Here is a 17,659-nt window from a genome sequence, read left to right on the forward strand (position 1 = left end):
AAATTGTTGGGGTGTTAGAACAGTCATACTAAAATGTCAGATGCCTCTTGCCATCTCACCCATCTGCCCCCTAGGCTCATTTGGATTTGCTGCCACAGGCAAATTAAACAAATTATTGGGTAGGTTAGATGGGAGACCCAGCCTTTAAGCCCAGTTTTTTAAAATTTTCTCTACCTACTCTTGTATTCCTGGAAGAGGTTGTCATACTTGGGAAGGGGTTAGGGTTTTGTGATTATCAGATTGCATGAATAGGGCTTTAACAGTGCCCCTGCACTGTGGCAGATAATGGTAAATATAGGATGCAAGAGAATTCTAAAACTAGTAATCACAGACAAAGATTTCATGCTAGCAGTCCTCCAAGCCCAAAACCTTTCTGTGCTAAAGTCATAACGATTAAGTGCCGTTCATTTTTTTTTAGGTCCTGTTTAAGAGCTCAAAATATGATTTATGATAAGGAGCTATTGAGTTATGCCTCAGAATACAGTAGCAGTTTGATAGCAGACTGTAGAAGGTGTTGAAAATTCATTGATATATTACATCCCTCCTTGTAATCGCAGTATGGAGTATGAAAGGACTCCCAGTCTGCGGATTCAAGAGAGTCATGCAAACTTTATTAAATCAGAAATGTCAACTTCCAATGAAATAGAAAAAAGTAACCTGGTGTTGCTGGAACTAAAATGACGAAAAACTGGGTGGGAAAGAACAAGTGCCCCAGTCCATGCCTCCACTCTTCCTTGAAGTGATACTGTAACTCCACACCAGTCAAGTAAAAAATAAAAACCTAGACTTCCATAGCGTGTTGGGTAAAAAACTAGAAACAGATCCAAGCATAAAACTAGACAAAGCACAAACTGACAAAAGATACGGTTCACATTTCCTACCTCATCACAACAATGCATTCTGGCCATGGCTTCAGACAGACGGATCATACTCTCCAGCTGTCGCACCGTGATCCTCCAGGCAGACTTCGTAACTCCAGAGCCATCCCTCTGACGCAAGCGCTTGTACTGCTCAACAATGAAATCTTCAGATTCCTTTGAAATCTGCAACAAAATGACAGCAGCTCGAGGGGTCACAAAATGTCTTCGACAAAATAGTCCTCAAAATTATCAATCCTCTTGGCAGCCAGGTTGTTTTTGTGGTGTACTATTTTTCCACAGTTTAACGTGAGGATTAAACTCTAAAACCCATGCAGTCTTGCTCGTTAATTAGCTTTGATAGAAACGTGAGCCGAAAAAACAGGAGTACAAATTATATATTCTTATATAATAACACTTTACTTTGGTTGGATAAATAAGGAACTAGTAGGAATAAAAGTGCAACCTATTAAATATAAAATGCATATTAAAAAGAAAAAAGTAGCTTCATGCAATTCATATTGATAAATCCTGGTTGTAAATCAAATCTTAAGAAATCCTCACAATACCCAAGCGCTATATCAACTTTAATGCAAACATGACAGTCATCCTGCTGAACAACAAACACAAAGCATTTGATACAAAACAGTCATTTAATGCTGCCCCATAAAAAAAGGACAAGAACAAATATGCCAAGGCTGCTTCTTGAGATTGGGTCAAATGCCAAGCTACATTTCCAATTGAGTCGCTCCTCTCAAAGAGCAAAAAGAAAAATCTGAAAGCACCTTCCTTCCCAAATATAGTTCTATGTGGCGTGGTGACAAAACTTCTTGAATCTGACAGTCAAATCAAAGATTGCCACCTCAACTGCCTCGTTTGTGCTTTCAAGTTCCTGAACCATGTGAAATTAAATCCACAGTGTACCAGATACGCCGTGAACTGTATAGCAGATTTCCTTCACCTGAGTAAACAAGGTAAGTGCAGAGTCTAGCCACGCTTTCTATCCTCTGAGCTTCAATGATCTATAAAACGAAGGATTAACAGCAGTTGGTCTTAAATGATTGGGAACGTCTGACTAATGCAAAATAGAAATAAAGAGGTACGTTTTCATGAACCCATAATTCAGCACCATGAATGACTTGAAGAACATGGCATTACAGGTGTCCAGGGCTGCTCGCACTAACAGCCTCCAAATTGGACACTGAAGGCTTTAAAATCTGCCCTCGACATGTTCGGAGCTGGAGAAACAAATATCTGGCAAACATCTCAATCTGTGCTTCTTTGACAAACCAGACATACTGGCTTGTAAGGGCCTGTGGCCTTCAAACTGCATTTAGACATATGGAGATTCTCATCCACAAATTAATTCATACGACTAGCAACAAGTTGGTAGTTGGACCCCCACCTAGCAAAGGGACATCGTTCTGAAAGTATTACTTAAAGTGGAAATTAATTGAGTTAAACAAAAGTAGTGCAAGAGCACACCCTTTCCAATCTGAATTTTATTGGTCAGGTTACTGCCCTCAACAACCCACCAGGCAACACATCACCTTTGCTTAGGTTTCCTATTTGTAACCTCTAATAATCCCACAGACATGAAAATCTGATGTGACTTTGAAGAGCTTAAGGTCATTCACTTAATTGGAACTGCGCTTCATGTCAAAAAAGGAGTCTTTGAGACCCACCAGAACACTCAATCTTGGGATCCTGCTGTATTCTTACAAAAGCTTCCCGGAAAAGAAGAAAAAAAAGAAAAAATCCCAAATGAACATACGACTGGTTATGCAAATATCCACTAAGACTCCAATTTGTGGGCACTCAGTCTGCTGTCCCTGGGCACTTTTCTGTTTTCACCCAAGACAATACCAAAAATACTTCGTGAAAGACTGTACGTCCAAAACAGAAGTAACCTGGTCTCTTAGCTTTTCTGGGTTTTGAAAGACCTTTACCAGCGTTGGGTCGATTTAGCGCAGATTCAGAATACCTCCATTAATCTACCATCTACAGACTGATTACTACACATATATGTAGTTTAACATTCCATTTCCGGGAGCTATTGTGGATTATAATTCACGAGATGAAGCGTGTTGGAAATCACTCCGTGTACTCTAATTTGAATTTTGGCTTTTCTGCTTACCAGTTTTGTATTAATCTGGATGCTAGCTGTAGGACTTTAAACATGTTTGACACTGCTATTTAGTGTGCTAGTCATATACATGATTGACTGATTAGAGTTAGCTGTAAGTCCCTTGTCAAGGGATAAGACATTCCCTAGGGCATGCATCTCAAATGCATCTCCGTGGGCCTGATGTACAGGTTGTACATCCATAGAGACAGCTCATTGATTGTGCCACAGGTTTGCCATGGTGGGGTCTGAGTACCCAGGTTAGTGTTACTCCAGTTGGCATTTAAAAAGCTACGAGCCATGATTCTTCACGTCTCTTGCAATCACAGTTCTCCCTGGGGAAAGGATGCAGTGCTGGGAAGAGGTAGGGCACGTGTGTGCATACATTACATACAGGGGTTGTGAACAGCACCAGGTGGTGTGTTTAGTATGAAGGGCCTGCTTCTCACATTGGATTTGCATGGGGAATGTATGGAAAGTTTGCTGTGCAGTATTTGCTATGGGCGGAGTAGTAGCCGTATTGTGTTGGGCTATTGAGAAGTTCATAGACTAGTTTGTATTCGCAAATCCTCTCCGGCAGTGCGAGTAGATCAGACCTTGCATGCGTGGGAATGACACTTTTGGGGAAGCAGGCATTTCAATGCTCATGGCTCTGTATGCCTGTCAGCCAGTCTCAAATTCTTATCTGGCAGCTGGGGGACAGCTACATCTGCATTCCTGATTGAAGGCCATTAACTAGGGGCTCAAGAGAAACTGCAGAACTCTGGCTGAGGGGCTTTTCTGGGATGGTTATGCGGGAGAGGAATTGGCACCTGCATTTCAAAGGTAGGGTCTTGACCCCACTAAAGATGGTGATCTAACCTCCCAGAATAAAATGACAGTACAGAATTTAAAGAGGGCCTATGCATTTCAAAGGTGGCCTCTTGAACCAATGCATTTTCAAAGACCAACGTGAGTATAACTATTGGGACTTAAACCTCAGCAGTTAAAAAAGCTTTTAGATTCCGAACCATACTACACTGGTTCAATGCTGGGACAGATGAAATATCCTTAGAGCAGGAGTAACTGCAACTGGATTATCTGAGGATTTAAGGTGGCCTGGGGCTTCTGCTCCAGTAAAGGGACCAACACTTTGTGGATGTTGTCTGGATGTTGCTGGCCTGCAGCTAGTGCCAACTTCCGTGGCCTGGCTCTGGAAGTGCTCTCCAAGGGCCGGTTAGCTGGCCTCCTGTTTGCGAGACCCCAGGGATACAAATGATCGCACCATTTTCAAAAGATTGTAAGGATCGCACTTGGTTTGGCAGAAGTGGGTGAAAGTGATGTATGTCAGGATGTTCCTTATCCAACCATCATAACTATGTTCAGAGGGGTGTGTTCACAGAAATCAGCAACAACCCAAGGCGTGAGGAGTGTGGGGGGAAGCTTGCAGAGGGGTGTGTTCGCAAGGATCAGCAACCACCCAAGGCGTGAGAAGTGTGGGGGAAGCTTGCAGAGTCAGAGGGACCCGTACTCGCAACCATGGGGATTGGTGGTGCTAGCTTGTGCTCCAGTGTGTGGTGTGCGAGGGGTGTTGGGAGAACCGGAGCTGGGAGAGGAGACTGTCTTCGACCTCCAGATCAGGAAGACGACAGTGCCTGACCTTGCAGCCTCAGAGGTTGTTGGCTTCTCTCCACAAAGTACTTTGAAGTAGAGGACATTGTGACTAAGCCAGAGGGGTTTTGTGTGCATTGTGGGCACCTGCAGCTGTCCGTCTTGTGCTACAGCAGTTCACATCTCCGCCTTGAGGAAAACCTTTTTCCAGAAATGGAAGAGCACCAGCGTCCTGGGTCACAACCTTTCATGTTTGGCAGCTGGAGGTCTAATCCGGATGGATGAAATTAAGTAACTTTCTTTCCGTGTTAGGTGGTTCCAACTGTCTAGTCAACGGGGCACCAGCACAGGTAATAAATCAATGGTTGGTGTAGTTGAAGGACTGAGGGGCTCTGACACGAGGCATAGTCTAAGAACTGTGACTGTTTAACCTTTCTGCAAATGGAAAAGTTCGACAATTGCCTACAACTGTAAAGTGTATAAATCATGTGTCTCATTTTGATTTCAGAGTGTGTAATGAAAAACAAGTGTTTCATACATACGGTTTGGAGTCTTTGTGGCGTACGCCTTGTGTTGTGTGGGGTTGTGCCAATACTTTACACTAGGGCCCGAGGATAAGCTGGACTGCTCAGTGCAAAGCTACACATGGGTGAGCACAGGTTCAGACGTGTATATATATATATATTTAGAGGAGTAGCTTACGACTGGCTTTGCCGAGTCCCTGCCAGCAGGAAACCACTTGATCTAACAAAGCCTGATTCAATTAGCACTTTTATAGGGCTGCTCACAAAATGTGTAATACATCAGGCAGTAAGACAACAGGCTTAAGTTTCACCACATGATCCAAACTAAGCCATTGCTTGAGCTGCATTCATAGACCGTGGCTGTAGACTGCATTAACCATTTAAAAAAAGAATACACGGGTGTTCATTAAATCCTAGGGCTGAGTTGTTTTACAGGGATTCTCTGCAAGTTAGTATTGGGCGGATGTGTTATCAGGGGATAGAAAATTGATTTGAACAGCAATACCTACTAAGAAGGCAATTCTCTGATGCAGCACTGTTTGATACCCTCTCTGAAAGCTCCCATGAGATCCAAAATGCTCACAAGTTAAAGCTTCTGAAGTCCTGGTCTTCAGACAATGCATTAAATTCCACAAAATCAATTTCGGTTTTAGCTTGTACACTTTACGCTACCTTTGGTTTAAATTGCCTTGCAAACAGAAGGTATCTTCTAATGTCATCCAAAGAATAGACCCGATCAATGGACTCCTCGATCCTGGAATGTAGGTCCACAATACGCCTGGCAATTGCGTAATCTGTGACCTAATAAAGAAAGAGTTGAAGTTACTCAAAGAACCAGCATGCAACGGTCTTCAGTCTATACAGTCATTAGATTCACCCATTCAAGCTGTCAAATTCGAGTAACCCTGCAGAGAAACTACTCCTTTTGTTTGCTCACACATGAATACCATACTGGAAGCAAGGATAAAACTTATTTCACTTGACAGCACTATAATGTTCTTATGAAAAAGATCACCAAAAACACCAGATTGTCTGCTATTAGTAAATTTGTCAGGTACATCGGAAGTCCAGCACAAAATATATATTAAAATGCACAAAAAATGATACTAATAACTTTATAAATTCCCATATAGTCAACACAAATTCCAGTGCAGTGTGTTCCTAAAGGTTGGAAAACACTTGCTTAGAGTGTTATACGGTGTATCTAATACGAATTGGACCACATTTAGCAGCGCCTAAACTGGCAAGTTCAACTGACTTATTTGGAGGGTTACAGACTCAAACCTAACACTAACATTGCTAATTACCCTATATTTACATCACTCGTGACATAGTTGATAAGATTTGCAATTAACTTGAGAAACCTGCATGGCAGGGCGAATATATACACACAAAGCAATACCCTTTCATGCTTAAGAGTGCAGCACAAATTATACATGCAGAGCACTCTGGGTAGTTCCCAAGTTTAGGTAGAGGGCAGCTCCTGTGTAGAGTGCCCTACAACACCAGCAACACTGAATTTGCTCAACTCAAATGTCTGTTTTTCTAGGAAAGTTTAAGCATTGAATTAGCACAGTGCTATCCACGCGGAGCTAGAAAAGTACTAAGTATTTTGCCATTTCTACCTCAAAGTCTTTAAGAATAGGACCACACAGCTGTAAAATGACAAAAGCTTTTTACCACTCCAGGCACAGTATCACAGCTTTTGATTGGCAAAATACCACCCAAGCCAACCTGGAATGAATAAACTGCTGTATGAGCCAAGCAAATTCAGTGTTTCACTGGTGTAGAGAAGTAGATTCAGGAGCTGCTCGCCAACTAAACTTAGCAACTAACCAGAGTGAGTGTGTATTAGTACGGACAGTACATGTACTCTAGGATCCAACAGTGAGGTAGAGAGCGACCAACTGAAAACAAAAGCTGGGTTGTTAACCGACATTTTATGCATCTAACAGTTTATGTAAATATGTGCAACTGGCCTTTTTAGCCAAAAACACCATTGAGAAAACTATTGCAGAAGCACCTTTTAAGACATCCTCTTTACATGTAGTGTAGAGACAATGAGCAGTTTACCTCATTACACTCGTCCACAAGAATGAAGAAGAGATCAAATCTGGACATAATGGGAGCCGATAGGTTTATGTTTTGCTTCAGAGACTTTGATCGGTCGTAACGCCCACCAATAGGGTTTGCAGCTGCCAAGATGGAGGTGCGAGCATTCAGAGTAGCCTAAGGGCAAAAAAATAATGCATGAAACAAGTCATTTTCCAGTGTGCAGCACTCTACAAAGACTGAGGGCCAACGTACCTTAACTCCAGCCTTGGTGATCGAAATAGTCTGCTGCTCCATGGCCTCGTGGATGGCGACTTGATCTCGAGTATCCATTTTGTCAAATTCATCAATGCAGCAAACGCCCTGAAACCGAAATTAAATGACAAATTAGGTTTTCCTGACAAAAACATTTAATTGTACGATTTGTAGAATGATAACAGCAGATAACTTCTGCAAGGGGCCACTACTCTTTCCAGACAATAGTTAAGACTAGGGCAGAAATGTGTACAAACAGGACACAAAAGTGCAACACCAAAACCCAGTGGTATCTGTATACTAGAAAAGAGCAACTTCACTGACAAATCTGATAAATGCACCACAGTGCAAGCTAGTGAAACTCAAAAATGATGCACCTCCCACCAATAAGGGATTTTATGCGGTCTACATGTGACCTTATAGTTCCAGCTAGACTGTCCCCCATTGGAGTAGGAGCATGGCCGATTTGCACGAGGTTGGGCTCTAAAAAAAGAATGGACTGTGGAATTGAGCAAGCACAAGTGGTGGGCACTTCAAGTATTTCACCTTTGTGCTTAAATGTACTGGTCAGCATGCAGTCACAGATTTAACATTCATCTGTCTGCAGGACTAGCCGTCCAAGCCACAAACCGTTTTTAGTGCACGGCCATGACTATGAACGAATAGTGTGACGTGTGATTGTTAAAACTGTGGTCACTTTCGCTGATAGCAGAGAGTTGGGGAGCTAACTAACCCCTGTAGCGCTGTGAACAGTATGAATCTGCATTCAAGGCAGCTCCAAAAAGCTGTACCCAACTACAGTACCCTTTAACCAAAATCCTAGACAGTGATTATGCTGAAGATAGTTACACAATACAAGGTGATTAAGTGCAATTTACAAGATGTATAATAAGTAATTTTATGAGCCCTTTACAAAAGGACTCTCGTGGGAGGCAAAAGGAGGAAAATACTCTTTGTGATCAAATACTTTAGTTTAATGGTGCATGCATGCAGAGGTGAGATGCAGAACGAAAATCACTGCAATTAAATAATTTGTACATATACAAGCCTAAAACATTAGTTTTCCTACTCTGGTTTATCCATTCATGATGCAACGTAATTTGTGATCACATGCACATGGTACCTTGGGACAAATCATGCATTTTGGGATAACAGGTCTTGCCATTAAACAAATCTTGCAGTCTCTCCCCCTGCAATACAAGACTCCTACACAGCAGCTGTGGAAAACCGTGAGGTAGGCAGAGTGAAGACTTTGACAAAGTGGAACAGGACAGCAGCGATGTTCATGCAGTTTGAGTACACCCATATTCAGGCTGAAAGTTCAGCCTTGCCACCTCAGATAAAATGTGATGCCTTCAACGCAGTATTATTTCATGTTTTGTGCAATCAAGAAAAACAAACTTTAAATAAAAAAAATAAAAAACAGCAAGCAAGAATAAAATTTCCATGCTTAGGTTACTCTTGACTTAAGGCCATTAAGCCACTGCACAAGCACTACTCACATTATCAGCCAACATCAGAGCTCCAGCCTCAATGACAAATTCATGCGATTCTTCGTCTCTTACAACAGCTGCAGTGAGACCAGCAGCAGAGGACGCTTTCCCACTGGTGTACACAGCACGTGGACTGAACTCCTCGACGTGCCTAGGGTAGAGTAAATGTGTTTTGATCAGAAACAGATAACATTTATGAAAAGCACCAGGCACTCCATAAACGTGAAAGCTTTTAAAGTGAAATATGCAACTGTACATTTGAAGAATTAAACTACTTATGCTCCAAGAACAGTATTAGATTACCGTAATAGTGCAAAGTTACTGCAGGACAAGTCAGACCACCAAAATCAGGGATTAAGATGCTGCTAATCTAATATTTAAGAATGGGCACACACTTTAGTAAGAGGCAGCAAAATTAAAGCAAACATCTCCATAACAGCTACCATTACCACTTAATTACTGTTATAGTCAAAGGTCGATTGATGCTACGGATTGGAATTCAATTTGCTAACAATATTCAACAGGGACGATACAGAATGGTTTTGGCCTCCAAAGGCCAAAGCAATGCTTGTTCTTTACAAAACAGGGATCGTATCCAGTTTTTTTAAATTTTAAAATCAACCAAAAGCTTGCAAGATGAATGAGTTGGTGTAGAGGGGATGAAGGTAATAAATGGGGGATCCGTGTCCATACAATCAAAATACGTTGGGTATATATTAAATACCAAGTGTGCACAACATTTCTTTTAGTGAAGCAGTTTTAATATCTTCAATACGAACACTTGCGTAGAGCTGCTCATGTTTTTATCCCTCTTTCAGAAGTTATTAAATCATATGACGCAGGAATACATTAATAATAACATCAGTAACCAGTGAGCAAAGTGCGAATTCCTGAACCAGAGTATTATTTGTGACCTGCATGCAAAAACATACTAGCATGCGTGTAATGTAGCTCAGTAAAATAAAAGTGGGAGCATTCAGTAGGATTAAAAAAAATATATATATATATATATATATATATATATATACACACATACATAAAATACACAACGGTCACGGTCTTCATGCAGGAGTAATAAAGATTTTTTTTTCTGCATGCATCAAGGCCTGAAATGTGAAGCAATGTCAAGACTGTTAGAAAGATATATGTTTCCCCCTAGAGAAAAGTGTAAATCATTTTTGAGAAACCAAACAGTTAAAATTAGAAGGTGTGGAAAAGGCTTACTTGAGAAATTGGCTTTTGGCAGTACTTGGATCTCCAACAATACAAATGTTGATGTCTCCACGCAATGAAGTGCCTTCCATCGTGGTCTTCCCAACACCACCAAAGAGCATAAGCAAAATTCCCCTCTTTACCTCATCGTTACCTAAATCATCAAGAGCAAAGCACAATAAGAATAGATTCGCCAACTGCAGACATCAAAACCAATCACTATCAAACTAAATGGTGCCCATTCAGTGGCAGATATAAATTAAGCAGTGCTTAAATTTGAGCTGGTGGGTTCAGGTGTTTTGCACCAGCACGGAATTGCCAGAACATGTACTTATGACAATTTAAAGAGGAGCAGAAAAACAGCTGTTTGTTAATTCAAAACATTAAAAACATGCATTTGCAATACAATAGGTCTCGCAGTATAAAAGTTTGAGCTATTGGCATTGCTAATAATGCAACACCAATATCTCAAACCTTATTTTTGTATTTCAAGCACAGAGCTGAGCAATGTGTGTATTTACTGAAAAATTCTATGTAAAAAAAAAAACTATGCCGATAAAAAACTGTTTGTGCAATGTGTTTAACGGTGCACACAACCGAAGCTACGTGAACAAGAGTGAATGGAGACATGCTCGGAGCATGATGCTGTTAGTTTAGGGCGAATTGAGTTTGTACAGCTGCAGAGAGCTGAATTGGCTCATGGCACTTTACAAATACAGCAACGCTGGTCGTGCTTTTGCCCTGTGAGATCCCTACCATCGCTCATATCGATACGCGTTAACAGCGAAGGAGTTATCACTTAAGTGAGAGCGCGCGCCGCTCACTGAACTTGCACGAGGAAGCAGCGCTTTCATGATATGGGATAAACCTATTGGACTGAAAATGCAGGCGCGTTATGCACTTCACTGTAGTGCCACAGGGGGACAGTGATGCTCTAGCAGGGACATGGCTTGAGTCCTACGTCTGAGCTTTCAGTAACGGACACCCTAGGGCGCTGCACCATCGGGACTCTGGTCTATTCATGAAGCCAGGCCTGCGGTACACACCAGATGTGGCTAGGGCTGTCAACCACCTGCTTCTTCAGTACCACTGCACTGCCTCTCCCTTTGGTATCCCATTACAGAGGCAGCTGGCCTGCACTAACTGCCTTGGGGACCAGTAGGGGCTGGAGTAGTAAGGGGAGCCGGGCCATCGTTCGGCGGGGCTCCCACTAGTTGGGGGTGCCACATGGCAGTACCGATATGCAATGGCTGCGATTCTGTGAGTTGAAATGCTGGACACAGGTGTCCCAGCACAGGGATACCAGCGCGGGATGCAGGCCAGCACACTGGTGTACCCAGTACTGGGGTGCACTTGAAAGCATGTGTAAGGATGCGGCGCTTAGAACCCTAAAGGACACTGAGGCTGGAGTGGAAGTATATTGCAAGAATTGGGAGTGTTCCAGTACTGGGATAACAGGATACAGAGGATACTAGCCCCATCCCACCAGGAAAGGAAAAAAAAAATCTATGAAGGAGCCAGCTAGTGCTGGCCGCCTCGTAGCATTTTTTTACGCCACCAATTACTTTTAGCCTTGCTGTACAGCATGGCTACAAAACACACAAAGCCAAAAGCTTTTAGGTGAGAACTATTCGCTTATCCAATGGTTGTTACTTTCTTCAAGTGGCTAGACGTTTAGGAAGTAACCAAGAAGTCCATTACGCATTCATGTCTTCGCTGTTTGGCAGTATATCTCCAGGCTTGCTCTTCCAGTTGGGGTGCCCTATTATTTGAACCCGATTAGACTAAGAAACATCCTAACCTTATACAGGTCTTCAATTCAAAACAGAACTTAGAAGCTTTTATCACTGCATCATTTCTATTAAGTTTCCACAGCAATGTCAGACTGTGGCAGTAAAGGTAACTTGATTTACCATGAACCGTTGGAAAAAGGCTGGTACACAGGTTGTGATAAAGGTTTTTGTCCTGACTCATTTCAAAGACCTTCTCCCACTCCTTGGCTGACATCTGGTTTTTAATGCTCTCCGCAGTCTGTTCTTCATCTTTCAACTCCTTTCCTCCAAACTGAGGAGAAAGAAAAAGTTTGTTAAGGTCCATTCATATCAAGTTTACCCAAGTAGCCGAGATCATTGTCATGTCCCTGGGATTTGCACTTCAGTGGTAAAGGACGCCAACATTAACCACTGTCGCTCTAGGAAGAGTGCATCAGGACAGGGCACACTGCGCTTTTAAGTCTAATCACAATCCGCAAGGTATGACAAGCACATTCTTGGAACAGGCGCATGAAATACAGGGTGATCAAATTGTACGTTTTACAGCAGATTACAGTAGATAAAGTTTAGGTGAATTGGTGTGGTCATTCCCTCACACCAGCTTAATCACCAAATATGAAGAGAACATACCATTCATTAAAACACATAGGTTTTCCTGACTGAACTCACCCTGGGGTTTGTAGGTGCCACGTAACAGGCCAAGAACACCAGCTTGTAAGACAGGTCCCTGACTCCAAGGGCTTTGAGTCCTTGCACACCTTCATTCTGGAAGCCTTCAGGGGCACCAACCCGGGAACTGGTCTCCGCGCGCACTCCTGAAATAAACCAACAATTAATACAAATTTTTAACACAGGCCTGAATCACACGAAAATTGGAAGCCATCTTACCAGGAGTGGCCAGCTGAGACACGTCTGGCACAACAATTAATGTTCCTGTGAAGTCACACTTGTCTCCTGCCTGCGCCGACTCCACGGCTTCAGCGCGCAAGATTATTTCCACACTGCGAGGAATGCTGCCACGAGGAAGCTCCGCCTGGGTCTCTTGAATGCGCACCTACAAGATCAACACATGAGAAAGCAGATCCATCTTTAAAGATAACTTGTGTCAAGCTACTTAACAATGCCAAAGGAGTGTAGGCAGATTCTTCACTGTATCTGCTAGATTAACTACTTGGGCAGTAAAAGTTTACTTAATTTCTTAGAGTTAAAAGAGGTCATTTAAACCCAAATTGTACAAACAAGAGATCCCAATCGAGACTTGAGGTGGTGTGTACAGGGGAACAAGAGCTGGGTGAATACTTCTAATAAGACTTAAAATCTATTCTAGCAACATACTTTTTTAAAAATGTATATATTGTTTTATTTATGCCACACTGGTTTAATTGAAGGATGAACAAACAAAGTATACCTTTTGAAAATCAACAAATCTTGATTTATTGGTGTCCAGCATGAACCTCCTGCGGTTTGCACAAACAGGATTTTTACAAATGTTGGGCTGTGTGTATTTGAATTGCTGCTCCACATCTTTGATCAGCGTCTGACAGTCCAGGCATAAGAAGGTACCACTAACGAGCTCAGGATGAACAGGGTGGGTACGGACAACCTGCCCACTGATGCGCAGCAGGGAGCCGACTCTGGGAGTAGTCAGTTCTCGAATTCTGTGGGGAAAGATCAATTAGGGTGAAGGTTAGTGAGGTTCGATATACAGAGTGTGTAAACTACTGCCACAAGCAATGCAAAAATGTAAATTTAAACAACCTAAAATACAAAGATTTTAGAATCTAACCGCACTGCTTAAAGATCAGATTTATAATCCAATATATTTTTTAACCTCACACGTCCATCTCCAAGATACTACTCACCTTCAAACAAAGTTCCCTCTTTCTGGTCAGACATTAATCCACATAAACATTAAAGCTTCTAGGCGGCAGAACACCTTTAGGTTTTAATTTCCACTCGACCACAAAGGCTTATACTAGTCCACCATAATGTTCACTTGGCAACACCAAACTGTTGACCAATACACTTAACTTGTTGAATCTGCAGCACAGGCCTCAACTCGCTCTACTACCCGATAGGACTACAATCTATTGTCAGACTTTTTCCTCCTCCAATGCTTGGACATTGCAACAAGTTCCTTCTAAAGGACTCATTATCCCAATGATACAATTACCTTTAACTTTACCACCCACACACTTTGTAAACCCAGCAGACACACCCACTACTCTACCACCAGGTCTGCTGTCTTTCCATTAAAAAAAAATACACTTTCCAAATACCCCAATGTTTTCTTTTTCATGAGAAGTGTATCGAGTAGGCAACAATGCATATTGAGTCAATGCACGCTGGCTAAGCCCAGATGTATGTGACATAAGGCGCTGTATCGAAAGCTCCAGTCCAGACTCTTACAGGCAACTTTGGTGTCTGCATGTTAACCTCCACACACAGTAGTGGCGGGCAGTGAGGGGGGAATGGATGGATGAACCAAAAAATACTTAGTGCCCGCGTTCTCCTTTGCTTTGCTGAAACCAGAAAGCAATAGACTACCCATAGTCAATCACAACGCTGCAATGCAGCGCTGTGACTGCTCCGAGCGTCGTGGATCAGTGCTCAGATGTGGACTAGGCATGTTCCCCACCAGAAACATGCAAAGTGCGCATGACTGTTTGGCCAGGCCAGGACCTGCCAAGCAGTCATGCTCACTTGAAATGTACAAACCACTCCTCCCCTGTGCTTCCAGCCTGCCCTAACCCACCCCGAACAGGTGAAAAATGAAAATCGCAATTCAGTTTATTTTTCCTGCTCAAAGAGCATTGGGGTGACGCTTCTCCGCCTTAGCGGAGAAGCAGCCCCGTCCATAAAACAGTGCTTTTTCCCTCTGTGTCCTTGGTAGCAGGGCAACTAAACTCCCATGAATTGATTGCTCTGGAAGTCGTACCAATTTTCCTATTTGGGAAAGTAAAAGTCTGGGCATGGAGACGGAGCAGGGTCAGACTAGAGGTCCAGAGGTCCGATCTTACAGAGGGTGGGCTGGGCCTCCCTGACCTCAGATTGTAGTATCTGGCAGGCCTCCTCCTGTATACTGGTGAAACTATGGCCCCAACTGAGAAATGGCACTGCTGGAAGAGACTTAAGCCAGCGGACCTTCCTAAACTACTCATGTCAGGCCATGGACTGCCAGCAAGCACCAGCTATGTAGTGACCCAGGTCACAGAGGAATGGGAAAAGATGGTCATGCAGGTTTTGAAATGTGCCCCATATGCTAACCTTCCCATTTGGTGGTTGTGCTTCACGAGCAGTGCAGTTCCATGGATGTTTTGCACTAGCGATTTGGAGGGCAGGAGGCCATTTTCTGAAAGGCACCTTCATGACATTAGCGGAAGGAGGAACACATTTTGGGGTGGGACCAGGACATTTTCTGCAGTACGCGAGCATGTCCTGCACGGTCCGAGACATATGAACAACATTCCCAAATGAACCGAGACACTCCCACATCATGGCGGTGATTTTGGACTCTGGTTTCACTAAAAGGTATAATCCTCAGATTGTACAGCGACCTTAAGAGCAACAGGCAGACAGAGAAGTGGATTCTGCCAGCGCAAATTGCGATGGGATCTGGTGGGCCCTTCTCTCGGACGCAGTGGAGGCACATTAGGACAAATATGCAAGTAGCAGCCAGAAACGCTAGATTTAAACTGACAATTCTATTACCTACACAGGGCTCACCTGACGCCCCAGCAGCTTAACAGGGTCTACCAGACTAGTTCAGCTGGGTGTACATTGTGCAGAGAGACCGCAGCTCACTTTAGCCACGTCATGAGGACGTACCAGGAGAGAAGACCTTTTTCAGAGGAAAAACTACAGGATATGCAGCAGGTAACTGGAGTCAGGGCTGGGCTGAACAGATGATGTGCCATTGCCTAATGACTCTTCCCACTCCCTAAAGAAGGTAGGAATATGGAATACATATTTTCCCAAATGGGGGGTGCTTGCTAGATGGTGCATCGATCTCCACTGGGCCAGCCCAACACCACCGATGCAGGGTAAATTGAGAATTGACCAATTGGAATGGGCAGATGCTGAAGAATGTAGACTCCGAACAGACTGCACGGATGACAATGCAAAGAGGGACCTGGTGATCTACAGTGCAATGGTAGACCTCTTGAGAGGATAGAGAAGCGGTGGTTGAGGATTCCAACCCGTGCTCAATCCTTGCTGTGGGCTGTTGGCTTCCCGTCCCCAAAAAGGGTCTGGGGGTTGGGAGTGAGGAGTCAGGCAGTCTCTGAGGTGGGGTGTGTAAGAAGTGTGACAGAGGCTTGGTGTTTCACTATTGACCACCCGCCCACCCAGTGTTACCCGCACGGTTAACGGATTTCTAGTTCTATGTGTGGGCATACATATCTTTCTCCCTCCTCCCCCCCAATCTCCTGGGTGGGAGGAAATTGCTTGTATTAGAATCCCTGAGAAGCAGAGGCCAACTATGCTGCAGAACGGTTCATATGGTTATCTGTTCTGATTACGGGTGTTTGCCCTGAGCAGTTTTTGTATTGCAGTGCAAAACGCAAAAAAATAAAAAATAAATTAAGTTTCCTTCAGATAAGAGCTTCCTTCACATACGATCTCTCCCTGAAACTATCTAGCAACTTTCCAAACCTATTCACCTTTTCGTAGGTTTTTCAGAAGAAAGAAACTGTATGGCTGACAAGGGTCCAGCACTTCGGTTTCAGAGTAAATCAAAATTACATTGTTTCAGTGCACAACCACGTCTCGAGCTTGCCACACCAAAGCTAAACTTTGTGAAGACAGATACAGAAACTTTTTCAAAATGGAGACAGTGCACTAACAGTCCAAAGCGCTTTAATTTTCAAAAATAGTTTTTTATTGTATTTCAAATTTCTTAAAAGGCCTCAGCCGACGCGTTTCGTTCCAAGTTGGAACTTCTTCAGGGCTCAAAAGATGAAGTAAGCAAATAATTGCAGGTGTAGAGGGAATCTTAATTGAAATGTGGGTCCACCCCTTGTATCACACAACGCGACGTTTGCTCTTCGTGGAGTGATCTTTGAAAGTGTGTCATCCAGTTAGCTTTAGAAACAATAAGGGCATGTATAACCCCCCAAAAGATGTAAGCTGCACCACCTCCATCCCTTGTGTGACGGGAGAGGCGTCCAGGAGTTGTGCGAGTGGAAGCCGTTTCTAAAGCTAACTGGATCATCCTCCATTAGGGTGACCCAGACCTCTTTTCCAATCTACACTTCACTCAAATTGAGGTTTGTGAAAGGGGCCTTGCTTTTCTCATATATCGACTTTAAGAGGGTCGCCAATACATTGTTTGGGACTCCGCATACCAAATACACTCTTTCAAAGATCGCTCCACGAAGAGCAAACGTTGTGTGATACAAGGGGTGGCCCACATTTCAATTAAGATTCCCTCTACGCCTGCAATTATTTGCTAACTTACCATCTTTTGAGCCCTGAAGTTCCAACTTGGAACGAAACGCGTCGGCTGAGGCCTTTGAAGAATTTTGAAATACAATAAAAAGGACTATTTTTGAAAATTAAAGCGCTTTGGACTGATTTATAGTGCACTGTCTCCATTATGAAAACCTTTACGTAGGCCAATCGCTTTTAAATCAACAAATAAGGCGGACGTATTTCCTCTCATTAACTCAAAGATCCTTCTACACAGTGTTTTTCCTCATGGGTTACGTCTAATCTTTATGAGTGCACCACTACCTCCCTCCTCATTGTCCCCTCTCCCCCAACAGCACCTCCTCCCCAA

The 17,659-nt window shown here is 43.1% G+C and overlaps 1 protein-coding gene across 1 annotated transcript in view; it reads right to left on the bottom strand.

Moving 5' to 3' along the window:
- The window catches only part of MCM6 (minichromosome maintenance complex component 6), a 46,278-nt gene that overhangs the window by 18,405 nt on the left and 10,214 nt on the right, over positions 1-17,659 (bottom strand). The window contains exons 4-13 of the mRNA XM_086957446.1: positions 13,289-13,538; positions 12,769-12,934; positions 12,550-12,695; positions 12,022-12,172; positions 10,121-10,262; positions 8,906-9,047; positions 7,404-7,511; positions 7,170-7,325; positions 5,769-5,897; positions 882-1,043 (exon numbers count right to left, since the gene is read on the bottom strand). Coding sequence (XP_086813572.1) covers positions 882-1,043; positions 5,769-5,897; positions 7,170-7,325; positions 7,404-7,511; positions 8,906-9,047; positions 10,121-10,262; positions 12,022-12,172; positions 12,550-12,695; positions 12,769-12,934; positions 13,289-13,538 — 1,552 coding nt within the window. The remainder of the gene's footprint in view (positions 1-881; positions 1,044-5,768; positions 5,898-7,169; positions 7,326-7,403; positions 7,512-8,905; positions 9,048-10,120; positions 10,263-12,021; positions 12,173-12,549; positions 12,696-12,768; positions 12,935-13,288; positions 13,539-17,659) is intronic.

The sequence above is a fragment of the Lissotriton vulgaris genome, chromosome 2_1, assembly GCF_964263255.1.
Source record: "Lissotriton vulgaris chromosome 2_1, aLisVul1.2, whole genome shotgun sequence".
In the NCBI taxonomy this organism is placed as follows: Eukaryota; Metazoa; Chordata; class Amphibia; order Caudata; family Salamandridae; genus Lissotriton; species Lissotriton vulgaris.